Source organism: Bombina bombina, chromosome 6 (assembly GCF_027579735.1).
Source record: "Bombina bombina isolate aBomBom1 chromosome 6, aBomBom1.pri, whole genome shotgun sequence".
NCBI classification, from domain to species: domain Eukaryota; kingdom Metazoa; phylum Chordata; class Amphibia; order Anura; family Bombinatoridae; genus Bombina; species Bombina bombina.
The window spans coordinates 754657436-754677118 of NC_069504.1; the positions used below are offsets into that span (position 1 = coordinate 754657436).

At 38.1% G+C, this 19683-nt stretch overlaps 1 protein-coding gene across 2 annotated transcripts in view; it reads right to left on the reverse strand.

Annotated features, from left to right (window-relative positions):
• COL5A3 (collagen type V alpha 3 chain) overlaps window positions 1-19683 on the reverse strand; it is a 295561-nt gene that overhangs the window by 32152 nt on the left and 243726 nt on the right. For both annotated transcript variants that reach the window (XM_053718030.1, XM_053718029.1), the window contains 11 exons: window positions 15270-15377; window positions 12869-12922; window positions 12505-12558; window positions 12157-12264; window positions 11899-11952; window positions 11685-11738; window positions 11550-11603; window positions 10953-11006; window positions 10621-10728; window positions 9328-9381; window positions 9147-9200 (listed from right to left, as the gene is read on the reverse strand). In XM_053718030.1, the coding sequence (XP_053574005.1) occupies window positions 9147-9200; window positions 9328-9381; window positions 10621-10728; window positions 10953-11006; window positions 11550-11603; window positions 11685-11738; window positions 11899-11952; window positions 12157-12264; window positions 12505-12558; window positions 12869-12922; window positions 15270-15377 (756 nt within the window). The remainder of the gene's footprint in view (window positions 1-9146; window positions 9201-9327; window positions 9382-10620; window positions 10729-10952; window positions 11007-11549; window positions 11604-11684; window positions 11739-11898; window positions 11953-12156; window positions 12265-12504; window positions 12559-12868; window positions 12923-15269; window positions 15378-19683) is intronic.

Consider the following 19683-nt stretch of genomic DNA (forward strand, 5'->3'; position numbering starts at 1 on the left):
CTGCTAGTGTAATCTAATTGCAGTTGCCTTCCTGCCAGCGTGTGTGCCAGGCCCACTTGCTAAGTGCCACCACTCATATCTGTTGTAACAGTAGTGTACATTTTTAAAAAAAAAACTTTTTTGACTGTGAAACATCAGTCTGCTAGTGTAATCTAATTGCAGTTGCCTGCCTGCCAGTGTGTGTGCCAGGCCCACTTGCCAACTAGTGCCACCACTCATATCTGTTGTAACAGTACTGTAAATTTAAAAAAAAAAAATTTTTGACTGTGAAACATCAGTCTGCTAGTGTAATCTAATTGCAGTTGCCTGCCTGCCAGGATGTGTGCCAGGCCCACTGGCCAACTAGTGCCACCACTCATATCTGTTGTAACAGTAGTGTAAAATTTAAAAAAAAAACTTTTTTGACTGTGAAACATCAGTCTTCTAGTGTAATCTAATTGCAGTTGCCTGCCTGCCAGCGTGTGTGCCAGGCCCACTGCTAAGTGCCACCACTCATATCTGTTGTAACAGTAGTGTAATTTAAAAAAAAACATCAGTCTGCTAGTGTAATCTAATTGTAGATTGCAAATTTGAAGTAGGAGGACCGACCAAGCATCTTTTTCCATCTCCCGGTTCCTAAAATCCATGCCATATACACCTCCCCCGATAGGGGGAGTAACAGGTATTAAACTGATCAGAATAGTACTACTTAACACACCACTCATATCTGGTGCCACAGTAGATTGCACGCGCAGTGCCCCAAATTTGAAGTAGGAGGACCGACCAAGCATCTTTTTCCATCTCCCGGTTCCTAAAATCCATGCCATATACACATCCCCTGGCGCCGCAACTGCCTCTGTGAACCTTACCATGGGTCCCAGACCGCACGTCTTGTAATTCTCTGTCTGGGAAATTATATATCTATCAAATCTATCTATTTATCTATCAAATCTATCTAACTATCAATCGTATCTATCAAATGTATATTGCATCTATTGATCTATGTAATCTATGTATCTATCTATCAAATCTATCTATCACGTGGTTGTGCAAATGGACTGTTTGCGGTTGTTTGCGGTGCGTTAAATGAGGAGTTTGGTCTGTCACTGTGAAGCGGGCGTAACCCTTACACTACCTGATCGATACAACATCATACCTGATGTTTTAAAGCATGTTATTCCAAACAATTTAGGAATGTTAGGTGATTTATGCCCTTTATGGCTTAAAACCAGACTCTGCATCAACTATGTAATTTTCTGTGGGAGTTTTGCCATGGATCCCCCTCCGGCATGCCACAGTCCAGGTGTTAGTCCCCTTGAAACAACTTTTCCATCACTATTGTGGTCAGAAAGAGTCCCTGTGGGTTTTTAAATTTGCCTGCCTATTGAAGTCAATGGCAGTTCGCCCGGTTCGCCCGTTCACGAACAGTTGCGGAAGTTCGAGTCCGCCGTTCGTGAACGGAAAATTTTAAGTTTGCGACATCACTAATGATGACAAAATCTTTTATGATCCCTAGGAAATTCACTCTTGTGTTGGGAAGGAGAGAACTCTTTTCCAGATTTACCTTCCAGGTTGTGACCGAAGATACTAAAGTAGCTTCTCTGTGTGAGAGACTGCTAAATATAAATATGGCACTTGAACCAAAAAGTCATCCAAGTAAGGCGCCACAGCAATCCCTTGCAGTCAGACTACCACAAGAAGGGCTCCTAGGACTTTTGTAAAGATCCTTGGAGCAATAGCTAAACCAAATGGAAGAGCTATGAACTGGTAGTAATTGTTCAGGAAAGCAAAATGAAGAAATTGGGGATGTGAAGGTATGCATCCTTCAAATCTATGGTGGTCATAAACTGGCCCTCCTGGACAAGGGGAAGGATAAACCTGATGATCTCTTTATTGAAGGAAGGAACCCTCAAGAATTTGTTTAGACATTTCAGGTGTAGAATGGGACAAACAGCTCCCTCCTTTTTGGGAACAATGAAAATATTTGAATAGAATCTCTTTCCCCTCTCTGCTTGGGGAACTGGGATGATAACTCCCATGTATACTATGTTTTCTACACAGCATAGGAAGGCAGTCCTTTTCTCCGGCCTCCCCAATACCCTTGAGAGGAGGAATCTGCCTCTTGGAGGATGAGATTGAAGACCTATTTTGTATTCTTGGGATATAATATCCAGCACTCAAGCATCCTGGATGGACTGGAATCTAGATAATCTGCCCCCTATTTGACCTGAACCCAAGTCAGGGGCCATCCCTTCATGCTGACTTGTTGTCAGGGGTCAATTTCTTGGGCTGTTTGTTCTTGCCCCACACCGGGTTAGGTTTCCACTTACTCCTTGGAGGTTCTGACTTAGATGAGGATGTGTTCCTCTGAGTCTTGTTCTGATAAAAGGAGCTAAAATTACCCATTGGATGTCCTTTAGATTTAGCTTTATGGTCCTGAGGTAGAAAACCACCAGTGACAGTAGAAATAATAGAATCCAAGCCTGGTCCGAAAAAGGTCTTTTCATTAAAGGCCAGTGATAGTAGCCTCGACTTGGAGACCATGTCCACTGACCAGGACTTTAACCAGAGAGCCCTTCTAGCAAGTACAGCAAAGACAGAGGTCTTTGCATCGAAACAAATGATTTGAATAATTGTGTCATAAATATAGGAATTGGGCATTTTAACCCTTTGTGGTCCTTTGTCGAAATATATCCGACAAAGGGTTTTTTAGTGCATGCGCTCAAATGTCAGATATATTCCGACTTTGCCGCTTTTGAATTTCACAGCTAAATAGTGACATCTAGCGGTGACTTGCTATTTAGCTATGTAATTCAAAAATATTTGGCACGAAAATTAAATAAAACCTGACGGCTGCAGGTTTTATTTAAATTATAGGACTGAAAAGGGTTAAGGGCCTGAATGGGGTCCTGAATATCTTCTAATGGAGACACCACCAAAATTAGTTCAGATAAAGAATCACACCAAAAAGGTGGCAGCCCCAGCTACCACTGCAATACCTACAGCAGGCAACTTGAAGAAAAAGCTTTCTTAGTTTACCCTCTAATTTCCTGTAAATAGGATCCTTAAAGGATGCACTATACTCTAGAGGTATAGTAGTGCGCTTATTATGACAGGGAACCAATGGCACTACTTATTGAATAAACCTTAAACAATAAACAACCGTTCCCATATATTACTACTCAATGGTAATTATTTCTATGGGATTGGTGCTTGTACTTATAGTAATTTTAAAGCGAATAAGTAAAGAACTGAAAAGGAGAGTACAAGTCTAGCACTCACAACGATTGATTAATATGTCATATTTATGTCAAGCAAAGAAATTGGAGAATAAAACTTTACTTTTAATAAATATTACTGGTAAAAAACATAAGGGTAAGAAAGTAATGTTAAAATTACGAATGCCTATTCAGCAAGAGAAAATAATGAAGATTACGTTGTACGGTCAAAAGAATGTATCTTTAAATTGAATGATCTTGATAGTACTGTAATGTTATATAGTTTCGGTCTCAAAAAAGAAACAGATTGTAAATTACTTAGAGGGATTGGCTTGTGTTAGCATTATCAAGGATCTGTGCCGTGAACTCTACAAAATTAGATTATCAGGTGATACTATAAATCTGTATCATTTGTCACCAATATTGGAGATAAGTTCCACTCGTACCTAATCGTTTGTGCTCCAGCTGAGCCAAATATCTATACCTTCAAATTGCCAATGTAAATCAGAATATATATAATATTGAGATAATTATTTCTAGTAGGTACTGCAATACAGTATTATCAGATAATATTGAAAACCTGTGCCTTTAATTACTAGTATCGTGGTGTGGGAGCACTATTTCTCAGGTGAGTGATCCTATACACTAAAAATTGGGGTTTTGCTGATCAATGGTAATATATGTTTCAGCATATGCTGTAAACCTATACCAGAAATGTGTAATATATTTGTAAGATACATTCTTTTGACCGTACAACGTAATCTTCATAATTTTCTCTTGCTGAATAGGCATTCGTAATTTTAACACTACTTTCTTACCCTTATGTTTTTTACGAGTAATATTTATTAAAAGTTAAGTTTTATTCTCCAGTTTCTTTGCTTGACATAAATATGACATATTAATCAATTGTTGTGAGTGATAGTAGTCCACTTAGCTAGAGTGGAAATAGCACTGTCCACTTTAGGAACAGTATTCCACACTTCCAAATGGTTATCCAGCACCAGAAACATTTTCTTAAAACTTGGACGAGGAAAGGGAACACCAGGTTTCTCCCACTCCTTGGACATAATGTCCGCCACCAATGAAGGCACTGGAAACACCTCAGGGACCATTAACCTTTAAGGCTTAATCAGCATATCAAGCTTGTCTACCTGTTTTTCTTCTGCTTGTTTAGGCTTGGGTACACTCAACATTGATAAAAACCTCTTTAAGCAAATACCTCAGGTGTTAAATTATGAAACTGAAATTAATGTCTTCAGAATCCTGTACTGGCTCACCGGAGGTGGAAGAGGATGAAAGTTCCCCTTCAGAACTAGATGTGGAATCTTTCTTGTCATAAAGTTGCACATTACAGAACACTGCAGTTACCATAGAACTGCAGGTCCTAGACTCAGATGAGTCATGTTTAACCTTCCTCTTCCTTTTTCGGCATAGCACTCAGGACAGCAGACACTGCCAACTGTAATTGGGCTGCAAAGTCATGAGGAAAAAAGCAAATCCCTGATGATTTTTGAGGAATGGGGTTGCAGGTAGTACATGTGGGGAAATTGAAGAGATAGACTGTGGTTGCAGTACTGGCATATCAGAGCTGACTGATGTCTGTGAGGCCGCAAAGCCTACAGTATTAGCCTGGGCAGGCCAAGAAATCTCAGGTGCCTCGGTACTAGGCTCACCAGAATGAGACTGCAGGAGGACACACTGTGTTTAGCATGCATAGCATACATTTATTCGACTCAATTAAAGTTGCAGGGCAAACATCTTCCTGACAAAAGTCTGAGATTGATCCATAATAACAGTAGTCCCAAATATGAGGAATTTAATAAATAATGCACTGGAGATAAAAACTACCTATCTAGCTCCTAGCTTAAGCTTATGTCCAGGATCTTTCACCACCTCCCGTGTAAGCCACCTCTAATGCTGTCGATCTGATGTGAAATCATGTGACTCAGTACACAGCACGCAAAGTTATGCGCAGAGCGGAGTGGGAAATAGTGCCATAAACTGTAAAATACGTAAGCGCGACTCCCGCTTCTATCTGATACTTCCAATTTAGTCAGGATGTGTGTCTGTAATGGAGGGCACCTTATTCGTATGTGTGCCATACTAAATACACTGCCCCATTTAGCACCTGCTTGTTCCCTGCTGCTGACAGGACTCCGTAACGGCAACTCAAAGTGTCAAAACAAACAGACTATACTGCCCAGCTCCACTGGAGGATCCAGTAGTAATGTCCCATATGAAATAAAAAGTCCCCTTCCCTGTCCTTATGAGAGTCCACAGTCCCACATTATAAGGAGGGGAGAGCAAGGGACTTTCCCAGTCAGAAGTCTTCATCTAGTCTGGGTCCTGTAACACAGAAAAACTCAGTGTAACTAACACAGTTTGTCTGCAAATGGGAGGATAATTTAGAAACCTGAAGGAGGTATGGGAAGCTAACAGACACAATACTCTACTAAGAGAATTGCATGGTCTTTACCACACCTCTGCCCTCTCTTGCTGGAAACAATCCATTGAGGATAAAACTTGAATCTTCAGCAGAGCACCTCTCTCTGCCATCCTCCATGAAACAAGGCAAAGAACTACAGGGGGTAGTAGGAGGGATATGTAATGCTTTGTTTTGGGTTTCTTTGGCTCCTCCTGGTGGCCAGGTAAAGTATTTCCCAAAGGTTATGATGAATTTGTGGACTCTCACTGCCATTAGAAAGAAAACACTGTTTTAGAATTTTAAAAATAATTGTAATTGCATCATGTGCAATTTGAGATTATTTGACTATTAGCTCTGAATGTGGGACACCCTGATGTGATGACTTTTACATCCAAGAGTTTCTCATACCCTGTCTGATAATACTGTTCTAGATTATAACATTACTAGACATTTAACAGAACCCCCTTTGATTCAACATCTGTCTAAAATGAATGCCTTTTATTTTCAGTTTCTCTAAAATAACTTAAAAAACATTTATTTCTTATAATAATAATAATAAAATATTATAATAATAACATTGGTATCTGGACAGAAGCATGCCCTGTTATTAGCTAAGGCAACTTATCTAAAATTTGCATTTCTTTATATAAAGTCTAGCTACAGTATATGTTTATCCCTAATGTTATGTTCCCTATTTTGACTTTCATTTAAAGAGACATTAAACACTAAATACATGTTATTAGCATAATATTTTGGTTATCCTCTGCCTTCCTCGTGTCATGGATGCACCATTTTGAGATGTATCTTTCACTACATTCCAGTGATTACCTGTTAGCGCATGTGCAGCAACTTCAGATACCTGCAGTGTAACCAAGGTTCCACAAGGGCAGCACCCATGATTAGAGAGAGGTGCATGAAATGTATTTTGTGACCCTTTATGTATCACGCATATGGGTAAATAAACCCACTTGATCTGCAAGCTAGTAACTCACACATCCAACAGAGGTAATCACAACACAGTATAATAATAGAAAGAGCTGAACTTCTAGTTCTATATGAGTTGCTTGTTACAAAAATAATTAGAGCTCTTTAGAAAGTATCTTCATTCTATTAAGACACCCAAAGCTGCTAAATTCTTCCCAGCTGAAATGATTACAGACCACAATTTGGTTATTGCAATTTAGCTTGCATTTGCTTCTAGTTTAGTATACTGTTTTGTTTTATTTTTTAGACAGTTTGGGGACGATTTGAGGTGGATTTATCAATGTCTGTCTTACAGTTCTGGTGAACTGCTTGTGCAATGCCGCACCTTGAAGATTAACTAGCAGGGGGTGTCAATCAACCCGATCCTATAGGATCGGGCGGATTGATGTCCTCAGCCTCAGAGGCAGCGGACCAGTTAAGGAGCAGCGGTCTTTAAGGGACAGTATAGTCAAAATTAAACTTTCATGATTCAGATAGGGCATGTAATTTTAAACAACTTTCCAATTTACTTCTATTATCTAATTTGCTCAATTCTTTAGATATCCTTTGTTGAAGAAATAGCAATGCACATGTGTGAGCCAATCACACAAGGCCTCTATGTGCAGCAACCAATCAGCAGCTACTGAGCATATCTAGATATGCTTTTCAGCAAGTGATATCAAGAGAATGAAGCAAATTAGATAATAGAAGTAAATTATAAAGTTGTTTAAAATGACATGCTCTTTCTAAATCACGAAAGAAAAAATTTGGGTTTCATGTCCCTTTAAGACCGCTGCTTCCTAACTGCTGTTTCCGGCGAGCCTGAAGGCTCGTGTGGAAACAGGGGCATCAGGGGCCTTTCGGCCCTTGATAAAACATCCCCTTTGTATTATATTTTAAGGCACTTCCACAAGCACAGCAACTGAAAGACAGATCTGCAAGACTTTCAAAGGTAAAAACTCAGAGTGTATGGTAAAATTTGAGAGAATTCATCCCACCTACTTCCTACCAATATGAAAATGGCTTATTTTATGAAACACATACTACAAAATACAATTATATATTTTAAAAACCATATTTAAAAGGATAGTAAACACCAAAAATGTTACTGTTTAAAAGGATAGCTAATCCCATTATTTACCATTCTCCAGTTTTGCATAACCAACACTGTTATAGAAATATACTTTTTACCTCTGTAATTACCTTGTATCTAAGCTTCTGCTGACTGCCTCCTTATCTGAGATCTTTTGACAGGCTTGCATTTCAGGCAATTAGTGCTGACTCTTAAATAGCTTCATGTGCATGAGCATAATGTTATCTAATATGAAACACATGAACTAATGCCCCCTAGCTGGGAAAAACTGTAAAATGCATTCAAATTAGAGGCAGGGGCCTTCAAGGGCTTAGAAATAAGCATATGAGCCTACCTAGTATTAGCCTTAGACTAAGAATAACAAGAAAACAAAGCAAATTTGATAATAAAAGTAAAAAGTAAAAAAGTTGAAAGTTGTTTAAAATGGCATGCCCTATCTGAATCATGAAAGTTTAATTTGGACTTTACTATCCCTTTAAGTGAAAGTGGCTACCCATCTTTCATTTAGTTTTATATTGTACAGCAATCATCTGTCCTCTTGAAATTTAGTTATCACCTCTTTAAGCTGTTATGGGAACATTTACCCTTATTGAATACAACAGGTGACCTTGCAGACCAAGCGGATTTCACAATAGCATCTTACAGGATAAACCAGCTTTAGTTGATTCTGGGACACAATGTTGCATTTGGTGAAACTGCCTTTTTATGACTAAGACTGTCCTTCAACAAGTGTTAATGTGTTCCTTTAACAATGAGGTTTACTTTCATTACTTATTTCCAGATATTATATTATGCACAGAGAGTAAGACTGTCTTTTAATCAATGAATCTTTCCAAGGAACATTAACTTTCAATAATGTAGTTTGTGAATTCATTTATGAGAAAAGTCTATATATATGACAGGTTTCTGCTGAGTGAAACCATCATCCAAGGAGTGAGATGCCCCTGCAAATAACGAGTTAGTGAGTGCAAATGCTTTCCATCTTGTTTAACTTCATTGAGAGATACTCCTTTCCACTAAGTGAGTCTGCTTCCAACTGAGTGAAGCTGCCTTTCATGAAGCAAGGCTACTTTCCCTGAGTGGCATTATTTTACCCAGCATTCAATTTTATGATTACTGCATGGCAGGAAGCCAGTGATACATTATTAAAGACATTTGAGACTGTCCATTGATAAGTGCATGGCCACCTTTTATTGAATGAAACTCCCTTCTGATCATTTCTTAATTCCTGATTTATTGATACTTGGTTGCATTTGTTATTTTTATGATTTAGACTGCATTCTGAAATGTATGTCTGCTGTTCAATAAATAAATTCATCCTATTTGCAAGATGTTTTCATTCAGAACCTGCTTATTGTCCAGTAAATAAAAGCATAGCTAGCATAGCAATGAATAAAACCATTACAACTCACATTATTTTTATAATTGCTAATAACCTATATGAGATTCAACCAAGTTTCATACTTACAGGATTCCCACTTTCACCAGCATCTCCCTTCTCTCCAGGAGCTCCATCAATACCCTAAACATTGTTAAAAAGAACAAAAATACAAAGTGTTAATATATGTTGCATGGATTTTTCAATATATAAAATTTTCTGTTATACCTAATATAACAATCAATGATCTTTAAAAAAACAAGAATCTTACCGGCATTCCAGCTTCACCTGGTGGTCCATGGTCTCCAGGAAATCCAATTGGTCCCTGTAATGAAAATAAATGTCAGCCAGTCACAAGGAGAGCTATGAGTAGACTATTAAAGGTTAATTTGCAAAACATTTCACAAAAGGGCACTTGAATAGCTTTCTTCCATAGGAGTCAATAGGGACAAATATCCTAAATTAACATAAAAGAATATAAAAATGTAAGCACGAGACTGTTAGTTGTTTTGGCAGTTGGAGAATAAGCCTGTTGAATTTTATCTGCCATCATATCAGGTGAAAAAGTAAATCTATATTCATATTATACATTCTTCTGGAAATTAAATTATTTAAAATATATATTTGATTTTAATAACTAAATAGATGAGGGTGAGAAGTATATTTTGTGGTGGGGTAAATGACCTGGAATACACAAGCAAATATATGCACAAAGGAATTAGATTGATAATGGATTCTACTATGTTATATTTGTGTTCTTCTAGGTAATGAACAAATAAGAGAAAGAGGATTTAAAAATAACAATACATCCAATAAAACAGTTGAGTATAAAAAATGTGATGGAGAGAAATAATGAGAACAAAGTAAACATTTAGACTAGGTTATATTTTTATTGTAAAGGTATTTAGTGAAAGAGTGATGAGATGAGAAGGGAGATTAGTAGAAATTAAGTATAGGACTTTATAGGACCCCTATTTATGAAAGTCTGGCGTACCTGATCCGACAGTGCGGATCAGGTCCGCCAGATCTCGATGAATAAGGAGAGCAATACGCTCTCTGTATTCAGCATTGCACCAGCAGCTCACAATAGCTGCTGGTGCAACGCCGCCCCCTGCAGACTCATGGCCAATAGGCCGCCAGCAGGGGGGTGTCAATCTACCCGATCGTACTCAATCGGGTTGATTTCCGGCGATGTCTATCTGCCTGCTCAGAGCAGGCGGATAGGTTATGGAGCAGCGGTCTTTGTGACCGCTGCTTCATAACTGCTGTTTCTGGCGAGTCTGAAGGCTCGCCAGAAACACGGGGGGATAAATATGCCCCTTGGTGTCTACCTTATCCTTTTTACAATGTTTTTTACTAAGCCATAATCTGTTTAACTCTTATAATCTGGACTAGAAATTTACACTAGTTCTCTATTGCCTTTGTAAATTAGGAATTTTTCTTTTATGTTATCTTGAGTGAACAAGTAACTTCATCTTTCCTGACTAGTAACTTTTTACCTTTGACTGGAAAACTACAGTAATATTTTTTCACCCCTGCCTGTAAAATTCTTATGGTTACTTACCAAATTCCCTTTAGGTCCATCCTCTCCTGGACGTCCCTTCTTGCCAGGTGGTCCAGCTGCCCCTGATAGACCAGATTCTCCCTTTTCACCAAAATCGCCTTTTGCCCCCTGTAGGAAATTATAAAAGTGATAAATGTCACAGCCAATACCTCATACCTCTATTATATTCTCTTTTTATAATTTTCTATATTTATGAATTATTTAATGAGACATCCTTTCATTGTATTCTTCATTCTGCTTTCACAATTCTATATTTATTTTGTTTACAACCACAGTCAGGCTTTCTCCTATGTTTCCCTTATTTCAACATTTTCTGTCTGTCAGATACTCACAGGAGGTCCTGTTTCTCCTGGCTGCCCTGGGTCTCCAGCCTCACCAGGTTCTCCCTAAGTAACAGAAAAAGAAATGTTTAAAGATGCACATGAATGTTTATCTGGTAAATATTGGTTCTATATAATTTGTAGATCCGTCCTTATATTGTGTAAATTGTTTTGTATAGACTTCTTTACTTAAAAGTTACAGAGAAACACTTTTTGATTACAAGATTTGTCTGCAGTTGTGCAATAAATGATCATATTAGGTGAGTGTGAAATGTTTTGAATTAATTAACACCTTGTTTGCATCAAGTGTTTTTCAAAGACAAGCCCCACCCACCACTTGAGGAGGTAATAAGGACTTGTTACTGGAGTTGACATAACTTGCCATGGTAATTATGTTAGCAACTCATACTTTGTTTTTTGTATCACCTCTGATGAATTACAAGAAAATTAGGCAAAATAAATAATGAAAGTATATTGCAAAGTTGCTGTACTATGCATAGTTAACATTTTTATTACAATCTCAAGGTGTTTACTGCCCCTTTAATATGTTTCTGCAAGTGATATGGATGTTATGGGTCTTATGGTCAGTCTTATAGCTGTCAAACTTACTTTCTCTCCCACAGCTCCAGGTTGTCCCAGTCCACCTGGCATTCCTGGGGAGCCCTGTAACACCAAAAAGATATGTTGTACCACAGGACTACATGTTCACTTCTTGTTCAGTATAAAGAAGCATAAAATACTCACATCACCACCACTAGGACCTAAGGGACCTCTAGGACCTGATGCACCAGGTGGGCCCTGATAAGAAATAATGCAACATTGTGAGTGCCTATAAGAATCCATATTTGAAAAGTACTCCTAACCTTATTAATCACTAGACAACAAGCAAAAGGCATTGAATTAACAAATAAGGTATGCTAAAACATCTATTCCTAAATCAATGATGTAGAAGTCATACCATTGGACCAACGTCACCGCTCTCTCCCTTTTCTCCTGGAGGTCCAGGCATACCCTGTAAAAGGAAACATTAATGAATAGAGGGCATTAATAGTTATAAGGCTGTGTCAGTCAGTATTTTGATGATATGGTACAATGTCCCAGAATTCCCTGTTGGCTATTGTGTTGTGTCACCTAGGAGAAGCAAGAACAAAATCCATTGCCACTCAATATAGGAATATGCCATTTAGGCAACTGCTTATTTATGTATCCTACTCACCTGCAATCCTCTTGGGCCAGCTACACCAGGAACACCCCGATGACCTTCATCTCCCTTCTGCCCGTACATTCCTTGCTGACCTCTACGTCCTGGTTCTCCATCTTGTCCCTAGACAATAAAAAAAAAATAGGTTAACTCATAAATAACAAAATTAGAGAAAATAAGTGGAATCCCATTCAAAAACCAAATATTTCACCAGATGTAGATGCTCTATATATACTTATACTGTATATGCATGTTCATATTTACAGCACATTTGGAAGACTAGTACACTCATAAACAAGTATGATGTACTAATGGTGTTACATTTTTTTATTTTCTCCGTAAGTCCACCATGATGATACTCACTGCAGGTCCTGGGTGACCTATTGGACCTTGTATTCCGATTGGTCCAGAAGGTCCCTGTGAATTATAAAAAAGTCAATATAAAAACACTAACCATAGAAGATATGAATCCCATTAGACTACTCTTTAAATATTATATTCTTATAAAACATATACGCTATTATATTTCAGAAATAGTGCCGAAAAAATCCACAGTATCATGCTGCATTTTTTCATGCAATATCACCTTTCCAGTTTGTGTTTCTCACATGCCCACCACCCTTGTTTAAATTAACATCTATCATTGCGTGCTTGATCTAATACACTGAGTTTAATATGTACTTCCCCCTATCCTTTTCACTTCGAAATAGACTTATTGGATACCTACCGAATGTCCTTTGTCACCTTTGCTTCCCTTTTGTCCTGGGCCACCAATTTCACCCTAAAAATGAGACTAGTGTCACTGATGGTGATTGATTGATGTATGACAATTTATTTTTTTCTAAAGTAACCATAGCGACAACAAACTTTTTTTTTCTAAAGTAGCATACCCCTCAGCGTTTTTAGGAGGTTTTCTAAGACAAGGAGGTGAGTGGGCAGGGACATGGCTGGAGGGACGGAGCAATAAGCCGGCTTTGGGCAGGCTTAGAATGAGTCTGTTCATATTGTGGGCAGTGCCTGGACAGTCAATGGAAACTGGGGCATTTGTTCTTATGGGGGAAGATGAAGGAGGCGCAGCATTCAGTCCTCTAAACCAATATATGGGACAGTTAGCAGGTATGTGGTTGCCTGTATGAATTATTTGTTAAAGGGATAGTAAACACCAAAAATGTTATTGTTTAAAAAGATGGATAATCCCTTTATTTACCATTCCCCAGTTTTGCATAGCCAACACTGTTAGAAATATACCATTTACCTCTGTAATTGACTTGTATCTAAGTTTCTGCTGACTGCCTCCTTATCTCAGATATTAAGACAGACTTGCATTTCAAGCCAAGCCATTAGTGCTGACTCTTAAATAACTTCACGTGCATGAGCACAATTTTATCTATATGAAACTCAAGAACTAACTCCCTCTAGCTGTGAAAAACTGTCAAATTCTTTCAGATAAATGGTGGCCTTCAAGGGCTTAGAAATTAGCATATGAGCCTACCTAGGTTTAGCTTTCAATGAAGGATAACAAAAGAACAAAGCAAATTTGATGATAAAAGTAAATTAGAAAGTTGTTTAAAATTGCATGCCCTATCTAAATCATGAAGGTTTAATTTGGACTTTACTATAATATGGATTATGATTGTGAGTGGATGGTGCAATAGTTGAAACTTTTATAGTGCATATGAAAGAGCAACATTTAAAAAAATGTTGCAAATATTTTTGCTTGAAATATGTTAAAGGGATAGAATTGAAATGTGCATGGGTGCGTTTCAATTTGAAATATAAGCATTTTTGTAATATATTTCCATTATCAAAAAGGCTTTGGGTAAAAAGTTATAACTGTTTTTCAGCGGCATACGAACATATCCCGTGAAGGCCGTGCACAAGTATTCAAATACTGCACCTTCTCAGAGAGCTGGCAGCGGTGTGTATTGCTGCTGAAGATGCAGTTTGTGTCATGCAAGTCACTGCTGACTCTCTGAGAAGGTGTAATGTCTGAATACTGGTGCACAGGACCTTATAGGATATGTGCGTATGCTGCAGAAAAAACATTAATAACTTTTACAAAGCATATTGGCGAATGGAAGTATATTGCAAAAATGCTTCTATTTTAAATTGAAATACCCATGCACATTTCATGTTTGACCTTCCTATCCCTTTAAGTTAAAGCTGTTTCATTTTAAACAGAAACTAATACAGCAGTATCAGGTGTATTATTTCTACTATTGCTCACTGGCTACTAAGGCCAAATCCGACAAAACTATAGGTGGAGAGGGAGACACATCTGACAAGAAAACATAGTTTATTAAATGGACAGTGAACACATTATTTATTTTGCCCTCTTTTCAAATAATTTAGCTCTGAAAATTGAGCAATTTATAATTTTCAGAACTTGAAATGCACCTGCTGGATTCTCAGGGCTAACTCTATTCATATCTGTCCCTAATTGGATCAGGTATCAACTGAAAAACTATGTATTTTATATTAACTTTATTACAATGACTACTACAGTGTCTGTGGACTAAAGCTCAGATTGGCTCCTCCAAATAAGACAAATGGTGGGTTGAGTTTTGCGATTGAAAAATAATTGCAGTAATGCATTTTTAAACATAATGGGGTCCATTTATCATTGTGCGGACGGACATGATCCGCTATAGCGAACCATGTCCGCCGCCCATCGATAAATGCCGACATACACTATCGGCATTTATCTATGCACCAGCAGTTCTTGTGAACTGCTTGTGCAATGCTGCCCCTGCAGAGCAGGGGGTGTCAATCAACCCGATCGTATTTGATTGGGTTGATTTCTGTCCGCCGCCTCAGAGCAGGCAGACAGGTTATGGAGCAGCGGGGGATCCGTTCGGAGCTTGATAAATAGACCCGTAAGACTTGGATATTATGTTATTCTATAGCAACACAACAGAAATGTATTTTAATTACAAGGTGTTTACTGTCCCTTTAAGTACAGAAACATGTTTTTTTATATGATCTCTTTTAGGTAAAAAAAAAATTTGACATGAATGGTTCTTATAAATTAATTGGAATGTAGGACTGGAAATAACGTATTATTACATTAGGAGTTTTGCAGTTTAATAAAAAAAATAGTTACATTTAAAATTGATTCTCTACAATACCTTATCTCCATCATCTCCAGCAGGACCTGCAGGACCGGCAGGACCAGGTGGCCCAATACTTCCCTGAGACCCATCCTGACCAGCTGGTCCCATTGGTCCTTTTTCACCCTATAAGACATATCAGGCCAGAGTATTATAAACAGGGCATTTACATACACATTCCTTTACACATACATACATACAGAAACACTGTAATATATCAGTTGAAGAGAAAATGTTACAATCTGAAATATTCAGATCTCTAGGTCAAAGCACTGGCATATTTAGTTTTTGTGCTGCCTTAGGCACTAGTATATCTGGGCCTCCATTACATATGCAGCGTTGCCCGCAAAATGCCCCAGCCGCCAGATTTTAGCCAATTTTGGTATTACATATACGGCGTAGCATACAAGTTACCCGCGTATATTTCACCCGTCGCCCGCAAATATTACTCCCATAATAGAACCGTGTTGCAAATCGGTATCCAATATCCTGCGCAAGGACTTACGTGGCGAAAATGGAGAAATCTTACTCCATTTTTACCTCGCCATAAAAGGCAGCCGTAGCAAGCCTTGTGCTGAGTATGGGAGCACCGTAACTCCCTAAACTGCCTGAAAAATCAACTAACACCTAACGCATGCGCAATGTCTATCTACCTGTCAACTGCAATCCCCCACTGCAATAACTAATAAAGTGTATTAACCCCTATATCCGCCATAAAACCCACACCGCAAGTAATAACTAAATTATTAAACACTAAATCCGCCAACCACAACATCGCAAACTACCTCTTAAAACTATTGACCCTTAATCTGCCATAGCCCACAACGCAATAAACCTATTCAAGTATTAACCCCTAAACCGCCATAGCCCATATAGCCTATTAAATGTATTAACCCCTAATCTGCCGCCGACAACGTCGCCGCCACTATAATAAAGTTATTAACCCCTAAACCTAAGTCTAACCCTAACACCCCCCTAACTTAAATATTATTTAAATAAATCTAAATAAATTTACTATTATTAACTCAATTATTCCTATTTAAAACTAAATACCTATAAAATAAACCCTAAAATAGCTACAATATAATTAATAATTACATTGTAGCTATTTTAGGATTTATTTTTATTTTACAGGCAACTTTGTATTTATTTTAACTAGGTACAATAGTTATTAAATAGTTATTAACTATTTAATAGCTACCTAGTTAAAATAAAGACAAATTTACCTGTAAAATAAATCCTAACCTAAGTTACAATTACACCTAACATTACACTATCATTAAATAAATTAAATTAATTAACTACAATTAGCTAAAATTAAATACAATAAAATAAAATAAACTAAAGTACAATAAAAAACAAACACTAAATTACAGAAAATAAAAAAAAATTATAAGAAGTTTAAACTAATTACACCTAATCTAAGCCCCCTAATAAAATAAAAAAGCCCTCCAAAATAATAAAATTCCCTACCCTATACTAAATTACAAATAGCCCTTAAAAGGGCTTTGTGCGGGCCATTGCCCCAAAGTAATCAGCTCTTTTACCTGTAAAAAAGAAATACAACCCCCCAACATTAAAACCGACCACCCACACACCCAACCTTACTCTAAAACCCACCCAATCCCCCCTTAAAAAAACACTTACCCCTTGAAGATCACCCTACCTTGAGACGTCTTCACCCAGCCGGGCAGAAGTCTTCATCTGATCCGGGCAGAAGTCTTCATCGAATCCGGGCAGAAGAGGTCCTCCAGCCAGGCAGAAGTCTTCATCCAAGTGGCATCTTCTATCTTCTTCCATACGACGAGGAGCGGCTCCATCTTGAAGACATCCGACGCGGAGCATTCTCTTCGTTCGACGTCTAACTGAAGAATGAAGGTTCCTTTAAATGACGTCATCCAAGATGGCGTCCCTTCAATTCTGATTGGCTGATATAATTCTATCAGCCAATCGGAATTAAGGTAGGAAAAATCCTATTGGCTGATGCAATCAGCCAATCAGATTGAGCTTGCATTCTATTGGCTGATTGGAACAGCCAATAGAATGCAAGATCAATCCTATTGGCTATCAGCAAATTGGAATTGAAGGGACGCCATCTTGGATGACGTCATTTAAAGGAACCTTCATTCTTCAGTTGGACGTCGAACGAAGAGGATGCTCCACGTCGGATGTCTTCAAGATGGAGCCGCTCCTCGTCGGATGGAAGAAGATAGAAGATGCCGCTTGGATGAAGACTTCTGCCCAGATGGAGGACCTCTTCTGCCCAGATTCGATGAAGACTTCTGCCCAGATCGGATGAAGACTTCTGCCCGGCTGGGTGAAGACGGCTCAAGGTAGGGTGATCTTCAAGGGGTTAGTGTTAGGTTTTTTTAAGGGGGTATTGGGTGGGTTGGGTGTGTGGGTGGTGGGTTTTAATGTTGGGGGGGTTGTATTTCTTTTTTTACAGGTAAAAGAGCTGATTACTTTGGGGCAATGCCCCGCAAAAAAGCCCTTTTAAGGGCTATTTGTAATTTAGTATAGGGTAGGGAATTTTATTATTTTGGGGGGCTTTTTTATTTTATTAGGGGGCTTAGATTAGGTGTAATTAGTTTAAACTTCTTTTATTTTCTGTAATTTAGTGGGGGGGTTTTGTACTTTAGTTTATTTTATTTAATTGTATTTAATTTTAGCTAATTGTAGTTAATTTAATTTATTTAATGATAGTGCAGTGTTAGGTGTAATTGTAACTTAGGTTAGGATTTATTTTACAGGTAAATTAGTCTTTATTTTAACTAGGTAGCAATTAAATAGTTAATAACTATTTAATAACTATTGTACCTAGTTAAAATAAATACAAAGTTGCCTGTAAAATAAAAATAAATCCTAAAATAGCTACAATGTAATTATTAATTATATTGTATCTATTTCAGGGTTTATTTTATAGGTAAGTATTTAGTTTTAAATAGGAATAATTTAGTTAATAATAGTAAATTTATTTAGATTTGTTTAAATAATATTTAAGTTAGGGGGGTGTTAGGGTTTGACTTAGGTTTAGGGGTTAATAACTTTATTATAGTGGTGACGATGGCGGCGGCAGATTAGGGGTTAATACATTTAATAGCCTATGTGGGCTATGGCTGTTTAGGGGTTAATACTTGAATAGGTTAATTGCGTTGTGGGCTATGGCGGTTTAGGGGTTAATATTTGAGTTATTACTTGTGGTGTGGGTTTAAAGGGGTTGTCGGTCTAGGGGTTAATACATTTAATATTAGTAATGAGAGGGGGGGATATAGGGGTTTTACGTGTCGGGCTTATTTTTGGGAGGCGTGTTAGATTTTTAAGGGAGATTTGTTATTTTCTTTACTTTTCTTAGGCGCCGACAGTTTCTATATTGCCGTAAGTCACTGGCAAATCCAGAAATTTGTACTTAAGCTCATTTCTGGACATTGCTAGTTTATCCGACTTACGGCACTTTATGAACTGCCGGCAGGGTTTATGTAATACCCCCATGTGCGAGGTGAAATTACGGGCGGCGCAGGTTCCCACGCTTGCGCCACTGTTGTCTAAACTCACCAGCTTTAACAATTATAGCTAATAACTGCATCATATTTTTGTACCTCGAAACATTTCTCAGTGGCTTTCTGAGAGAGGGTGATTTGTGGGAAGTGGCCTACAAATGTTTTGTGGGAGGAACCATGATATATAGGATTGGCCCATGTATTTGCCATGGGTGGGGTGTACATGTTATTAGTGGGGCCAGGGCTGTCTTTGGAAACCAGAACATTTGCCCTGAATGGGCAAATTGTGGGAGGGACAACAGCTAGACCTCTAAACAATCACTCAATATCTGGAATGGTTGGGAGTTTTGCATATTTGTCTTAACCAGATGGCAGAGATACATGGTGGTGTCCAGCTCTGCACTCCTTCCAGTTAGACCTCTGGTTAATTTTCTAAATGTCCCCAGTAGCCCCCAAACTTAAGTGTTCGTTTTCTTTAAAATAAAAACAAAATGTAGCATTTAAAAAACAAAACAAAACTGTACTTAGCAGTTTATACTCGGCGGCTGTGGGGTGTTAGAAAAAAACAATGGCACTAAAAAGTGCCTTTACATTGTGTTCTATGGGAACTGTGTGTTCCCTGTAAATATATATGTATATGCTTATATACATATGTCATTTATGTGTTAATATGTGTATATACCTATATATTTACATATGCTGCCCGTGTATGATGGCATCAGAACAAAGCTCCTATTGAAGCTCGCTCTCATGAGCATAATGCTTCCAGGCATCTTAGGTACTGGCAGACCGTCTGCCAATATGACAATTTAAGGCTTTTTTTTTTAATAAGAAAAAAATCTGTTTTCTGCAGTGTAGTATCCCCCTTACCCTCCAATCTTTCTGATCCCTCCCAAACAGCTTTCTAACCCTCCCTCCTCTAACTATTGCCCACC